Source organism: Triticum urartu, chromosome 1A (assembly GCF_056163025.1).
Source record: "Triticum urartu cultivar PI428250 chromosome 1A, HENAU_Tu73, whole genome shotgun sequence".
NCBI classification, from domain to species: domain Eukaryota; kingdom Viridiplantae; phylum Streptophyta; class Magnoliopsida; order Poales; family Poaceae; genus Triticum; species Triticum urartu.
The window spans coordinates 42,884,428-42,900,628 of NC_141873.1; the positions used below are offsets into that span (position 1 = coordinate 42,884,428).

The 16,201-nt window shown below is 46.0% G+C and overlaps 1 protein-coding gene across 1 annotated transcript; it reads right to left on the bottom strand.

The window, feature by feature from the left end:
- Positions 1-8,187: 8,187 nt before the first annotated feature.
- On the bottom strand, positions 8,188-8,754 carry LOC147989820 (uncharacterized). Its single transcript, XM_087536268.1, has 2 exons — positions 8,734-8,754; positions 8,188-8,691 (listed from the first exon to the last, which is right to left on the bottom strand). Exons 1-2 carry the CDS (start codon positions 8,752-8,754, stop codon positions 8,188-8,190), a joined length of 525 nt encoding a protein of 174 aa, XP_087392394.1.
- Positions 8,755-16,201: the final 7,447 nt, after the last annotated feature.

Genomic DNA, 16,201 nt, shown 5'->3' on the forward strand with positions numbered 1-16,201 from the left:
TCACCCCATGATAGGCCCGTCTCTTTCCAGGACATAAGCCGCATGGGGGGTCCGGATCGAAACTCGGGGGCTGCGATCCAGTTCGGATCGCGTGGCTCGGTGATGTAAAACCACCCGGATTGCCACCCCTTTAGGGTCTCCACAAAAGAGCCCTCGAACCATAGGACGTTGGCCATCTTGCCCGCCATGGCGCCTCCGCACTCCGCCTGGCTGCCGCGCACCACCTTGGGCTTGACGCTGAAGGTCTTGAGCCAGAGGCCGAAATGAGGGCGGACGCGGAGGAAAGCCTCGCACACGACGATAAACGCAGAGATGTTGAGGATGAAGTTCGGGGCCAGATCGTGGAAATCCAGGCCGTAGTAGAACATGAGCCCCCGGACAAATGGGTGGAGTGGAAAACCCAGTCCGCGGAGGAAGTGGGGAAGAAATACTACCCTCTCATGGGGCCTTGGGGTGGGGAGAAGCTGCCCCTTTTCGGGAAGCCGGTGCGCGACGTCCTTAGACAGGTATCCGACCTTCCTTAGCTTCTTGACTTGGCCCTCCGTAGCGGAGGAGACCATCCACTTGCCTCCCGCTCCAGACATTGCTGGAGAAGGTTGAGGTGGGAAGTGCGGGCTTGGGCGCTGGAGCTCGAGTGTGCAAGAGATGGATAGGCAAAGGAGGAAGAAGGCGTAGGTAAAAAGGTGGATCCTTATCCCCTTATATGGGCGGATGCGGTTGTGCGTCCCCACCAGCCTAGTAAAACTCGCTTGCCTCCCAAGCGCCGTGATAAATGGCGCGGTTGGGTTACCCACGTCCGTATTGATGAGAATCCCGTAAAGGGGGTACACGATCTCTGCTTTGACAAGACGTGCCAAGGAAACTGCCTCGCAAAACGTGCTGAGGTGGAAAAGTAAAAACGATTCGAGTAAAGGACTTGGCCATAGTGTGATGACACACTGCGGAATACGTCAGTAGATTTGATTTGTGTTTATATCATTCTCTCTATGGCAATATGTGGAAACTTATTTTGCAGAGCCGGACACTACTCTTGGTGTCTACAATCTTCTATGAAGGACTTGGAGGAGGAACCCACCTTGCAATGCCGAAGACAATCTGCGCGCCGGACTCGTCGTCATTGAAGCCTAGTTCAGGGGCTACCGAGGGAGTCCTGGATTAGGGGGTGTTCGGGTAGCCGGACTATACCTTCAGCCGGACTCCAGGACTATGAAGATACAAGATTGAAGACTTCGTCCCGTGTCCGGATGGGACTTTCCTTGGCGTGGAAGGCAAGCTTGGCGATGCGGATATTCAAGATCTCCTACCATTGTAACCGACTCTGTGTAACCCTAACCCTATCCGGTGTCTATATAAACCGGAGGGTTGTAGTCCGTAGGACATCAACTCCATATACAACAATCATACCATAGGCTAGCTTCTAGGGTTTAGCCTCCTTGATCTCATGGTAGATCTACTCTTGTACTACCCATATCATCAATATTAATCAAGCAGGAGTAGGGTATTACCTCCATCGAGAGGGCCCGAACCTGGGTAAAAACATCGTGTCCCTTGTCTCCTATTACCATCCGGCCTTGATGCACAGTTCGGGACCCCCTACCCGAGATCCGCCGGTTTTGACACCGACACACACCAAATAGGGAAGATAGATTTTGCAAGAGGCATAACTATTTAGAAACTAAATGGTTGCAAGAAAGGCTAGATGTTTGTGCTAAAAATTTAAATTTTCTTAGCCATCCGTGTGAACTTTGCAATGAACGTGGTCATATAAATGTCCAATGCAAATTGTTTCATGATCGAATCGTGTCCAAAAATTGTGATGACTTGATTTCCCTTGCACATCATAATGAACTTAGTTTGCTTCTGGGTTATGAAGAAATGAAACGTATAACTAAGGATATTCCAGAATTTGCCCTTGATAAAGTTCTTGATTTTGATCTAGAGGAAAATTATATATATTGTGCGGTGAATTGCATTGAAAATCCTTATATTGCCAATTACATAAATTCAAGAAAACAATTAGAAGATGAAGATAATACTAACGAAAGGGAAGATATTTCCCAATATCCTCCTATTATTTGTTATGATGAATCAGGTAACGAGGAGAAGCCTTCTATTCAACCAATCTCATTAATAAGGAGCTCCGAAAAGAGGGTTAAACCCACACATGATGTGAAGAAGAGAAAGAAAAGATGGAGAAGCAAAGGTAAAAAGGTATCCTCCCAAATGATGTTGCTCCTATTACTCATTGTGATGATGATAATTGTTATACTATTGGTGCTATCCATACTATTAATGATGAGAGTGATTATGCTTATGATATGAAAGGCCCAAGCTTGGGGATGCTATGTTTGATGAGAATGTATTTGCTGCACTTAATGTTTGTCCCAAGCTTGGGGATGCTATGTTTAATGAAGATGATATTTTTAGTCTCCCAAGTTTTGATGAGCAAATTTATTATGATGATAGCATGCCTCCTATTTATGATGATTATTGTGATGACACTTATGATATAAAAAGTAGTGATGATTATATTTATAAAACTTGTCATGATTATGATTACCCTTTTTCTGAACTTTACTCTTTTAATGTGGAAACAATTTATAGTATTCGAGTTTCTTATGATACTCCCACTATTCCGAATAAGAAGAATTTTGCTTATGTGGAGAGTAATAAAAGTTCTATGTTTGTAGATCATGAAAATAATGCTTTATGTGATGGTTATATTGTTGAATTCATTCATGATGCTACTGAAAATTATTATGAGGGAGGAATATATGCTTGTAGGAATTGCAATAATACCAAGTTTCCTCTGTATGTGCTTAAAACCTTGAAGTTATGCTTGTTTTACCTTCCTATGCAAGTTGATTCTTGTTCCCATAAGTTGTTTGCTCACAAAATCCCTATGCATAGGAAGTGGTTTAGGCTTAAATGTGCTAGTTATATTCTTCATGATGCTCTCTTTATGTTTTAATTCTTATCTTTTATGTGAGCATCATTGAAATCGTCATGCCTAGCTAGGGGCGTTAAACAATAGCGCTTGCTGGGAGGCAACCCAATTTTATTTTTGTTATTTGCCTTTTGCTCCTGTTTAGTATTAAATAATTCATCTACCTCTGTTTAGATGTGTTTTTATCTTTTAATTAGTGTTTGTGCCAAGTAGAACCTTTGGGAAGACTTGGGTGAAGTCTTTGAGATCTTGCTGTAAAAAACAGAAACTTTTGCGCTCACGAGATTAGCTGCCATTTTTACTGGAGAGTGAGTTTAGGTTGATTCTTTTTGCATAAAATTAATAGACAAATTCCTCAGGTCCACCAATTTATTTCAGAATTTTTGGAATCACAGAAGTATTCGAATGATACAGATTACTACAGACTGTTCTGTTTTTGACAGATTCTGTTTTCATTGTGTTGATTGCTTATTTTGATGAATCTATGAGTAGTATCGGAGGGTATGAACCATAGAGAAGTTGGAACACAGTAGATATTACACCAATATGAATTTATAATGAGTTAACAACAGTACCTAAGTGGTGATTTATTTTCTTATACTAACGGAGCTTACGAGTTTTCTGTTAAGTTTTGTGTTGTGAAGTTTTCAAGTTTTGGGTAAAGATTCGATGGACTATGGAATAAGGAGTGGCAAGAGCCTAAGCTTGGGGATGCCCAAGGCACCCCAAGGTAATATTCAAGGATAACCAAGAGCCTAAGGTTGGGGATGCCCCGGATGGTATCCCCTCTTTCGTCTTCGTTCATCGGTAACTTTACTTGGAGCTATATTTTTATTCACCACATGATATGTGTTTTGCTTGGAGCGTCATTTTATTTTATTTTGTTTTGCTTGCTGCTTGAATAATATACCAAGATCTTAAATTCTTAAATGTTAGAGAGTCTTCACATAGTTACATAATTATTCGACTACTCATTGATCTTCACTTATATCTTTTGAAGTAGTTTGTCATTTGCTCTAGTGCTTCACTTATATCTTTTAGAGCACGAAGGTAGTTTTATTTTGAAGAAATTGTTGAACTCTCATGCTTCACTTATATCATTTTGAGAGTCTCTAAATAGCATGGTAATTTTCTTTGGTTATGAAATTAGTCCTAATATGATAGGCATCCAAGATGGGTATAATAAAAACTTTCATATAAAGTGCATTGAATACTATGAAAAGTTTGATACTTGATGATTGTTTTGAGATATGAAGATGGTGATATTAGAGTCATGCTAGTTGAGTAGTTGTGAATTTGAGAGATACTTGTGTTAAAGTTTGTGATTCCCGTAGCATGCACGTATGGTGAACCTATCGGATTTCGGGTTCCGGCAATACCCTTGAGGTTCGAACACTAGGGTGCGCACGAAGATCTCCCACCTCTCTAGCTCGCACACTCAACGATCTCACAGCCTAGCTCGATGGACCCAAGGAACACGAGACACATGATTTATACTGGTTCGGGCCACCGTTGTGGTGTAATACCCTACTCCAGTGTGGTGTGGTGGATTGCCTCTTGGGCCGAGGATGAACAATTAGAAGGGAAGAACAACCTCCTGAGGAGAGGTGTTCTTGTGCTTGGTGAGCTTGTGTGGTTGAGGATGATCTTGATGATCCAAGATGGGATGCTTCTACCCCTCGGATCCTCTCTCCTAGCTATGGTGGTGGCTAGTCCAATTTTTAGAGGCCCTGGTCCTCTTCCCAAATATTGAGCGGGAAGGGATCCCACAATGGCCAAATTCGAAGGGAGACAATTAGTACAAGTTATCGTGACAAAAGTAGTCTTCGCCTACCAAAGGCTCTGGCGGTGACGCCGTCTTGGGCTCCACGGTGACCTCCGTCCTGCCGTCCTGCTAGTCTTGATCTTGTTGCACCGATATGGAAACCTTTGCCTGATGCCTTGGAACTCCTCACCCGCGCTTGCCTCCTTGACACCAAATAGGAAACGAGGACACCGTGCGCGCTGGCACCCGCCTGGCCTTGATCGTCATGGCTTGCGTCATTGGAACCTCACGAGGTTCGCCTTGCCTTGATCTCTCCGCCCCTCGCGAGCCAGCCTGGTGAGGCCGCCCCTAAGGAGGTCTTGTGTCGCCCGCCTCACGAGGCTTGGCCCCTCGTGAGGGTCTTGAATGTTTGCTGGTGAAGATGGGCCGTACAGGGCCGCTGGAGGAGCCACGCTGCGGGCCGCAGGTAGGCAAGTCTGGGGACCCCCGTTTCCAGAACATCGACAGTAGCCCCCGGGACCAAGGCGCGCTCGGGCTTGGCTTAGAGATGAAGCCAAAGGGCAAGTGCGGAGCGCTGCGGGCCCCAACAGCCTACGGCCTTGGTCGACGCGTGGCGATTGATTGGACGCAGGCGTCTCCGCTTCCCCACGCAGCGCCGACAACTACCCTACTTGATGGGTCCTTGTTGCATGCAGGAAAAATATCATTATTACCTTAGATCATGGAGGCTGGCGGTTGGCCTCCCCTTGGCTATAAATGGGAAGTGGGGGGCGGAGCCCCCGTCACCCGTTTCCTCCTAGCTTTTCCTGCTTCTTCTCCTTCCTTGTTCCACTCCTTGCTGGTGTAGTCATGGCGCCTATGAAGAGGCTCTCAGCCACAGAGAAGGGGAAAGCTCACCAGGAAGGGCCTGGCTCACCGCCGCCCAAGAGGGGGCGCGGTCGCCCCCGCGAGCACACTGTGACCCCCACCGCGGCCCCTCGCGGCCGCGGTGGCGCCTCTTCGCGTGATGGCAGCCACCCAGGTCGTGGCATCCCTGTTGATGAGGTGAGGCACGCCGTGGTTGCGCGGCCTCCCCGGCCGCGCTTCCAATCGGCGGAGGTGATGCCGGATTTCATCATGTGGTCGGAGAACCCGGCTGGCACCTGGCTTCAGCTCCTGCGGTTCTTCGTCAGCGAACTGCTGTCCACAGGTCCAGGCGGTCTCTGGCTGCAGGCGGACGTTTGCCGCAGCAGGGCTTCGTGGGTCGCGGTGGAGATCTCCGCCGTGGGCAACGCGGTCCTGGCCCGCGGCTGGCAGACGTTCGCCCACGCGCGCGGGCTGGGTAGGCGGTGTGCCCTCCATTTCAAGTACGACGGCGATGCGACCCTCTTTGTGAGGGTGTTTGGGGAAGATGGTCGCCGTGCCGGGTGCTGCCTCGAGGACAATGACGACGACGAGGTGCTCGGCCTTGGCGATGGTCGTGATGAGGAGGGAGGCAGGACCGGCCATGTCTCGTCCAGCTATGACGACTCTTCTTATGGTGGCAGCTCCAGCAGCGGCGGCTACGACCAGCCGCCACGCCGCCGCGCCCACTTCGAAGGTGGCAGCGGGTCGGCTCGTCACCGCGCTCCAGTGAAGCGCGAGGAGGGGTCCGACTGAGCTCAGGAGAGCGCCGTGAGCCCGTCCTCGCGACCTGCTGCAGGAGCACGTCCTGCTTTTGTTTTGTTCTTCCTTTCCTTCCTGCGTTAGAGAAAGACAAGTATGGGGCCCCGTGGGGGCGTGCAACAAACTATGATTTCTGGGTTGTATGCTGTGTTTATCGTTTCTGTGTTGTGTTGCAACGTCATGATTTGTGCATGCGCGTAGAATGACTTAGCTCGATGCGCCTGAAGTAGACCCCGCTTCGTGAGACACGCGTTTCTCCGTACCCGACGAGGAGGAACTGCAAAAATTTTCTAGGAGATCCGTACCTGGTCCACGTCGTTGTAGCCTGCTGGCTAGCGCACATCACCTACACATGGCCACGACCCAGCGCCTCGTGTCGCGGTACCTGAGGGGCACAGATCAGGGGGGGGGTGCGCCAGCTTGTGGCTCGAACGAGGGTGCCTCGTGAAAAATAGAGAAAACGCTCACGAGGGCCCGAGGGGCACCTGTCCAGCCCCCTCGCGAGGGACGCGAGAGAGGGTACATGCCAAACAAAGAACCGAAGGAAGAAACAGGGGCAGAATCGAAGGAACAAGATAAGTAGTGACACTGGAAAGCAAATTTTGATTAAAGAGGGGCAAGCCAACTGCAGAAAGAAAATGAAAAGCCGTGTCCGGCACCTAGTCTAGTCTTCTCGTCTTCTCACCAGCGCGGAGCTAAGTGCTGCCACTAGCCGTGGGAGGGAGCCCCCGAGGCCAGAGGGCGGCACTCCTGAGACTCTGGGGCGTGTACAGCCCCACTCATTATTACGTGAGAGTGTCACGAGCGGAGATTCTTCACAGGCACTGGGCCTTGCTTCACAGGCACCGGGCCTTACTTCATGGGTAGAACTTCCTGAGGTGTTGGATGTTCCAGGTGTTCTGGATGGGGACCTCGTCCTGCATCTCCAGGCGCGCGGCGCCAGTCCTGGAGACGTGGGCGACCCGAAACGGCCCCCCACATGGGCGAGAGCTTGTGCAGCCCTTCCCTGGAGAGCACCTGCCTCAGGACAAGGTCACCCACCTCGAGTGTCCTCGAGCGGACGCTGCAGCAGTGGTACCGCCGCAGCGCCTGCTGGTACCTCGCAGCTCGGAGCGAGGCTTCGCGGCGGCGTTCCTCCCGCAGCACGAGATCCATCCCCCGCATGGCGTCCTGCCGCGTTTCATCAAACGCTAGGACCCGCGCGGAGCGATGCTTGACCTCGTGTGGGAGAACCGCTTCTGCTCCGTAGACGAGGAAGAATGGGGTTTCGCCTGTCGGCCTGGTGGCGGTGGTGCGGATGGACCACAGCACAGACTGGAGCTCGTTGTGCAAGCCCCTGCCGCAGGCCTCGAGCTTCTTCTTGAAGGTCCTAGTCTTGGGATCCCTCAGGACTTCTGCGTTGGCGCGTTCGGCTTGGCCATTGCTCCTGGGGTGTGCCACGGAGGCGTACCAGATCTGCATCCCAAGGTTAGCACAATATGTTTTGAAGAGATTGCTAGTGAACTGTGAACCGTTGTCGGTGATGATGCGGTTAGGGACCCCAAATCGGCTCAGAATGCCCTTGATGAACTTGACTGCCGACCCGGCTGGGTTGGTGCGGACGGCTTCCACTTCCACCCACTTGGTGAACTTGTCGATGGTGACATAGAGGTAGCGGTAACCTCCAGGCGCTCGAGGGAATGGACCTAGGATATCCAGCCCCCCAGACCGCGAACGGCCATGAGAGCGGGATAGTCTGGAGGCCCTGAGCCGGCTGGTGGATCTGCTTGGCATGGAATTGGCAAGCCTCGCAGGACTTCACCAGCTCGGCCGCGTCGTTGAGCGCTGTGGGCTAGTAGAACCCGCTGCGGAAAGCCTTGCCGACCAGGGTGCGTGACGACGAGTGGTGCCCACAATCTCCGCCATGTATGTCAGCCAGCAGCTCCTTCACCTGTTCCCTGGAAATGCATCGTAGAGAAACATCATTTGGCCACTTCCTGTATAGCTTACCGTCCTGAATGCAGTACGCCGTAGTCTGCAGGGCCACACGTTCCGCGTCTTCCTCCTTCTCCGGCAGTGTGCCTTGTGTCAAGTATGCCTTGAACTCTTCGATCCAACTCCTCTCCTGAGGCTCGAGTGCTAAGAGGAGGCGCGCTCCTGAGATCGGGCCACATGCGGGGGCTCCCGAGACGGGCGACTGAGGGAGCTCCTTCTGAGGTGGTGCTAGCTCCGCAGGCTGAGGTGCTGCTGAAGGCTTGAAAAGCCATTCCTTGAAGACGCCAGGCTCTTGGGGCAGCTGCTTGGATGCTCTTCTGGCGATGTCATCGGCCTCTTGGTTGGTGCCACGTGGGACATGCTACAGCTCCAGGCCCAAGAACTGCTTCTCCATTTTGTGTACCTCCATGAGATATGCCTCCATGTGCTCATCCCTTGGCTCGTACACCTTATTGGAGAAGTTGACGAGGAGCTGTGAGTCTCCCTTGATGGTGAGGCGCTTCACTCCCTGGGCCGCCGCCACCTTGAGGCCGGCGATGAGGCCCTCGTACTCTGCGATGTTGTTGGAGACCTTCTCGCCCTGCTGGAAGCAGAGCTGCACGTCATAGTAAAGTTTTTCCTGAGTGGGCGACATGAGTAAGGCTCCAGCCCCCGCGCCCTGGCGCGCGAACGCGCCATCGAAGTACATGAACCAGCCGTCTGGCGCTTCATTCCTTGGTAAGAGGGACTGGTTTTCGCCTGCTTCGAGCTCCGGTGTATCGGTCCATTCCGCCACAAAATCGGCGAGCGCAGGCCCCTTGATGACCCTGGTTGTGCTGAACTCCAAGTCAAACGCTTGCAGCTCGATGTTCCACTCAGCGACTCCCCCCCGGCATTGGGACTCCTGAGCACTCTCTCCAACGGGTAGGCTGAGACGACCTTGATGGGGTGACCCTGGAAGTAGTGGCGCAGCTTACGCGAGGCCACCAGGAGCGTGAGCAAGAGCTTCTGTGGCATGGGGTATCGCGCTCTCGCATCTCACAGCACTATGCTGACGAAGTATACTGGGTGCTCGGCAAGGGTGAGAGAACTAACGGAGTTTTTGGTTCCCGGGGACTGCGGTGTTCCCTATGGATCTCTAGCTCCTGTGGCTTGCCGACTAGCCGATCCAGCCGCCGCCTCAGGAACATCGTCTTGGCGTTGTGCAGCCTTGTCTGGCTTGGCGGCTTCACTTGGCGAGCCCTTGACTTGGGGCTCCTCTCTGAGGGTGACCAACGCCGCGCTAGCGGAATGGGGTGTGGCAGACAGGTAGAGTACCAAGGGCTCGTGAGGATGAGGCGCCACTATCACCGGCGGGCTGGTCAAGTATCTCTTGAGGTCTTGAAATGCTAGGTCGGCCTCGGGGGTCCACTCGAATGGACCCTTCTTCGTCATCATCTTGAAGAACGGCAGGGCGCGCTCACCCAACTTGGAGATGAAGCACCCCAGCGAAGTCACGTGATACGTCTCCAACGTATCTATAATTTTTGATTGTTCCATGCTATATTATGTCCTGTTTTAGACATTATTGGGCTTTATTATACGCTTTTATATTATTTTTGGGACTAACCTATTAACCGGAGCCCCAACCCAGAATTGCTGTTTTTTTGCCTATTTTAGGGTTTCACAAAAAAAGAATATCAAACGAATTCCAAACGGAATGAAACCTTCTGGAATGTGATTTTCGGAACGAACGTGATCTAGAGGACTTGGACCCTACGTCAAGCAATCAACCAGGAAGGCACGAGGTAGGGGGGCGCGCCTACCCCCCAGGCGCGTCCTCCACCCTCGTGGGGCCCATGTTGCTCCACCGACGTACTCCTTCCTCCTATATATACCTACGTACCCCCAAACTACCAGATACAGAGCCAAAACCCTAATTCCACCGCCGTAACTTTCTGTATCCATGAGATCCCATCTTGGGGCCTTTTCCAGAGCTTCGCCGGAGGGGGTATCGATCACGGAGGGCTTCTACATCAACACCATAGCCTCTCCGATGAAGTGTGAGTAGTTTACTTCAGACCTACGGGTCCATAGTTATTAGCTAGATGGATTCTTCACTCTTTTTGGATCACAATACAAAGTTCCCCCCATCTCTTGTGGAGATATATTCGATTTAATCTTCTTTTGCGGTGCGTTTGTTGAGACCGTTGAATTGTGGGTTTATGATCAAGTTTATCTATGAACAATATTTGAATATTCTCTGAATTCTTTTATGTATGATTGGTTATCTTTGCAAGTCTCTTCGAATTATCAGTTTGGTTTGGCCTACTAGATTGATCTTTCTTGCAATGGGAGAAGTGATTAGCTTTGGGTTCAATCTTGCGGTGTCCTTTCCCAATGACAGTAGGGGCAGCAAGGAACGTATTGTATTGTTGCCATCGAGGATAATAAGATGGGGTTTATATCATATTGCATGAGTTTATCCCTCTACATCATGTCATCTTGCTTAAAGCGTTACTCTGTTCTCTTGAACCTAATACTCTAGATGCATGCTGGATAGCAGTCGATGTGTGGAGTAGTAGTAGTAGATGCAGGCAGTAGTCAGTCTACTTGTCTCGGACGTGATGCCTATATACATGATCATACCTAGATATTCTCATAACTATGCTCCATTCTGTCAATTGCTCAACAGTAATTTGTTCACCCACCATAATACTTATGCTCTCGAGATAAGCCTCTAGTGAAACCTATGGCCCCCGGGTCTATTTTCATCATATTAATCTTCCAATACCTAGTTATTTCCTTTGCCATTTATTTTACTTGCATCTTTATTTCTCTTTATCATAGAAATACCAAAAATATTATCTTATCATATCTATCAGATCTCACTCTCGTAGGTGACCGTGAAGGGATTGACAACCCCTTTATCGCGTTGGTTGCGAGGAGTTTATTTGTTTGTGTAGGTGCGAGGGACTCGTGCATGGCCTCCTATTGGATTGATACCTTGGTTCTCAAAAACTGAGGGAAATACTTACGCTGCTCTGCTGCAACACCCTTTCCTCTTCAAGGGAAGACCAACGCAGTGCTCAAGAGGTAGCAAGAAGGATTTCTGGCGCCATTGCCGGGGAGTCTACGCAAAAGTCAACATACCAAGTACCCATCACAAACCCTTATCTCCCGCATTACATTATTTTTGCCATTTGCCTCTCCCCCACTTCACCCTTGCCGTTTTATTCGCCCTCTCTCTCTCCATCCTCCCTCTCTTTCTCTATTCACCTCTTTTTGCTCGTTTCTTGTTTGCTTGTGTGTCGGATTTCTTGCTTGTCACGATGGCTCAAGATAATACCAAATTGTGTGACTTCACCAATACCAACAACAATGATTTTATTAGCACTCCGATTTCTCCTCTTACCGATGCTGAATCTTGTGAAATTAATGCTGCTTTGCTGAATCTTGTCATGAAAGATCCGTTTTCCGGCCTTCCTAGTGAAGATGCCGCTACCCATCTAAACAACTTTGTTGATCTGTGTGATATGCAAAATAAGAAAGATGTGGACAATGATGTTGTTAAATTGAAGCTATTTCTTTTTTCGCTTAGAGATCGTGCTAAAGCTTGGTTTTCGTCTTTGCCTAAAATAATATTGATTCGTGGAATAAGTGCAAAGATGCTTTTATCTCTAAGTATTTTCCTCCCGCTAAGATCATATCTCTTAGAAACGATATTATGAATTTTAAGCAACTTGATCATGAACATGTTGCACAAGCTTGGGAGAGGATGATATTAATGATACATAATTGCCCTACACATGGTTTGAATTTGTGGATGATTATACAATTTTTTTATGCTGGATCAAATTTTGCTTCTAGAAATCTTTTAGATTCGGCCGTGGGAGGCACTTTTATGGAAATCACTTTAGGAGAAGATACTAAACTCCTAGATAATATTATGGTTAATTATTCTCAATGGCGCACTGAAAGATCTACTAATAAGAAAGTGCATGCGATAGAAGAAATTAATGTTTTGAGTGGAAAGATGGATGAACTTATGAAATTATTTTCTAATAAAAGTGTTTCTTCTGTCCTAATGATATGCCTTTGTCTACTTTGATTGAGAATAATAATGAATCTTTGGATGTGAATTTTGTTGGTAGGAATAATTTTGGTAACAACACGTATAGAGGAAACTTTAATCCTAGGCCGTATCCTAGTAATTCCTCTAATAATTATGGTAATTCCTACAACAATTCTTATGGAAATTTTAATAAGATACCCTCTGATTTTGAATCTAATGTTAAAGAATTTTTTACTACGCAAAAGAATTTCAATGCTTTGATTGAAGAAAAATTGCTTTAGATTGATGAGTTGGCTAGGAACGTTGATAGAATTTCTCTTGATGTTGATTCTTTAAAACTTAGATATATTCCTCCTAAGCATGATATCAATGAGTCTCTCAAATCCATGAGAATTTCCATTGATGAGTGCAAAGAAAGAACCGCTAGGATGCGTGCTAAGAAAGATTGCTTTATAAAAGCGTGTTCTTCTAGTTTCCATGATAATAAATATGAAGATCTAAAAGTTATTGATGTGTCCCCTATTAAATCTTTGTTTTGTAATATGAATCTTGATAATGATGGGACTGAATATGATCCACCTTTACCTAGAAGGCGTTCCAAAAATTCAGAGTCTTTAGATCTTGATGCTAAAATTGTTAAAAGTGGGATTGAAGAAGTCAAAACTTTAAATATAAATGAACCCACTATTTTGGATTTCAAGGAATTTAATTATGATAATTTCTCTTTGATATATTGTATTTCCTTGTTGCAATCCGTGCTAAATTCTCCTCATGCTTATAGTCAAAATAAAGCCTTTACCAAACATATCGTTGATGCTTTGATGCAATCTTATGAAGAAAAACTTGAGTTGGAAGTTTCTAACCCTAGAAAACTTTATGATGAGTGGGAACCTACTATTAAAATTAAGATTAAAGATCATGAGTGCTATGCTTTGTGTGATTTGGGTGCTAGTGTTTCCATGATTCCAAAGACTTTGTGTGATTTGCTAGGTTTCCGTGATTTTGATGATTGCTCTTTAAACTTGCACCTTGCTGATTCCACTATTAAGAAACCTATGGGAAGAATTAATGATGCTCTTATTGTTGCAAATAGGAATTAAGTGCCCGTAGATTTTATTGTTCTTGACATAGATTGCAATCCTTCATGTCCTATTATTCTTGGTAGACCTTTCCTTAGAACGATTGGTGCAATTATTGACATGAAGGAAGGGAATATTAGATTCCAATTTCCGTTAAGGAAAGGCATGGAACACTTCCCTAGAAATAAAATTAAATTACCTTATGAATCTATTATGAGAGCCACTTACGGATTGCCTTCCAAAGATGGCAATACCTAGATCTATCCTTGCTTTTATGCCTAGCTAAGGGCGTTAAACGATAGCGCCTGTTGGGAGGCAACCCAATTTTATTTTTATTCCTTTATTTTCCCTCCTGTTTAGTAATAAATAATTTATCTAGCCTCTGTTTTTGTTGTGTTTTTTGTGTTTAATTAGTGTTTGTGCCAAGTAGAACCGCTGGGAAGACTTTGGGAAAGTCTTTTTAATCTTGCTGTAAAAAACAGAAACTTTAGCGCTCACGAGAACTGCTGCCATTTTTATTTGGAAAGTGATATTTAGTTAATTCTTTTTGAAGATGATTAATAGATAAATTCCTCACGTCCAGAAATTTATTTTAGAATTTTTGGGGTTCCAGATCTTGCGTTAGATACAGATTACTACAGACTGTTCTGTTCTTGACAGATTCTGTTTTTCGTGTGTTGTTTGCTTATTTTGATGAATCTATGGCTAGTAAAATAGTTTATAAACCATATAGAAGTTGGAATACAGTAGTTTTAACACTAATATAAATAAATAATGAGTTCATTACAGTATCTTGAAGTGGTGTTTTGTTTTCTTTCGCTAACGGAGCTCATGAGATTTTCTACTTTAAGTTTTGTGTTGTGAAGTTTTCAAGTTTTGGGTAAAAGATTTGATGGATTATGGAACAAGGAGTGGCAAGAGCCTAATCTTGGGGATGCCCATGGTACCCCAAGATAATCTAAGGACACCTAAAAGCCAAAGCTTGGGGATGCACCGGAAGGCATCCCCTCTTTCGTCTACTTCTATCGGTAACTTTACTTGGAGCTATATTTTTATTTACCACAGGATATGTGTTTTTCTTGGAGCATCTTGTATTATTTGAGTCTTTATTTTTTAGTTTACCACAATAATCATTGATGCATACACCTTTTTGAGAGAGACACTCATGATTCGGAAATTGTTAGAATACTCTATGTGCTTCACTTATATCTTTTGAGTTATATAGTTTTTGCTCTAGTGCTTCACTTATATCTTTTAGAGCACGTTGGTAGATTTGTTTTATAGAAACCATTGTCCTCTCATGCTTCACTTAGATTATTTTGAGAGTACTACAAAACAGCATGGTAATTTGCTTTAATTATGTTAGGCATTCAAGATTAATAATAAAATTTTCTTATGAGTGTGTTGAATACTATGAGAAGTTTGAAACTTAATACTTGTTTTGAGATATGGAGATGGTGATATTAGAGTCGTGCTAGTTGAGTAGTTGTGAATTTGAGAAATGCTTGTGTTGAAGCCTGTGATTCCTGTAGCATGCACGTATGGTGAACCGTTATGTTAAGAAGTCGGAGCATGATGTATTTATTGATTGTCCTCCTTATGAGTGGCGGTCGGGGACGAGCGATGGTCTTTTCCTACCAATCTATCCCCCTAGGAGCATGCGCGTAGTACTTCGCTTCGATAACTAATAGATTTTTGCAATAAGAATGTGAGTTCTTTATGACTAATGTTGAGTCCATGGATTATACTCACTCTCATCCTTCCACCATTGCTAGCCTCTCTAATACCACGCACCTTTCGCCGGTATCATACACCCACCATATACCTTCCTCAAAACATCCACCATACCTACCTATCATGGCATTTCCATAGCCATTCCGAGATATATTTCCATGCAACTTTCCACCGTTCCGTTTGCTATGACACGCTTCATCATTGTCATATTGCTTCGCATGATCATGTAGTTGACATTTTAGTTGTGGCAAAGCCACCGTTCATAATTCTTTCATATAAGTCACTCATGCATCATTTCTATCCCGTTATACTGCCGGAGGCATACATATAGAGTCATACTTTGTTCTAGTATCGAGTTGTAATCATTGAGTTGTAAACAAATATAAGTGTGATGATCATCATTCATAGAGTATTGTCCCAATAAAAAAAAGGAGAAAGGCCAAATAAAAAAATGAAGGCCCAAAAAAGAGTAAATAAATAAAAAGGGGCAATACTACTATCCTTTTTTTTCACACTTGTGCTTCAAAGTAGCACCATGATCTTCATGATAGAGAGTCTCTTATGTTATCACTTTCATATACTAGTGGGAATTTTTCATTATAGAACCTGGCTTGTATATTCCAACGATGGGCTTCCTCAAAATGCCCTAGGTCTTTGTGAGCAAGCAAGTTGGATGCACACCCACTTAGTTCTTTTTGTTGAGCTTTCATACATTTATAGCTCTAGTGCATCCGTTGCATGGCAATCCCTACTCACTCACATTGATATCTATTAATGGGCATCTCCATAACCCGTTGATACACCTAGTTGATGTGAGACTATGTTCTCCCTTTTTGTCTTCTCCCCAACCACCATTCTATTCCACCTATAGTGCTATGTCCATGGGTCACGCTCATGTATTGTGTGAAGATTGAAAAAGTTTGAGAACACGAAAAGTATGAAACAATTGCTTGGCTTGTCATCAGGGTTGTGCATGATTTGAATACTTTGTGTGGTGAAGATGGGGCATTGCCAGACTATATGAT

Bases quoted from the DNA above. Each gene is read 5' to 3' on its own strand.
- LOC147989820 (XM_087536268.1), bottom strand. From the start codon at position 8,754: ATGGAGGCATATCTCATGGAG. The intron at 8,692-8,733 runs GTACACAAAATG...CTGGAGCTGTAG, and splicing joins TGGAGGCATATCTCATGGAG to CATGTCCCACGTGGCACCAA.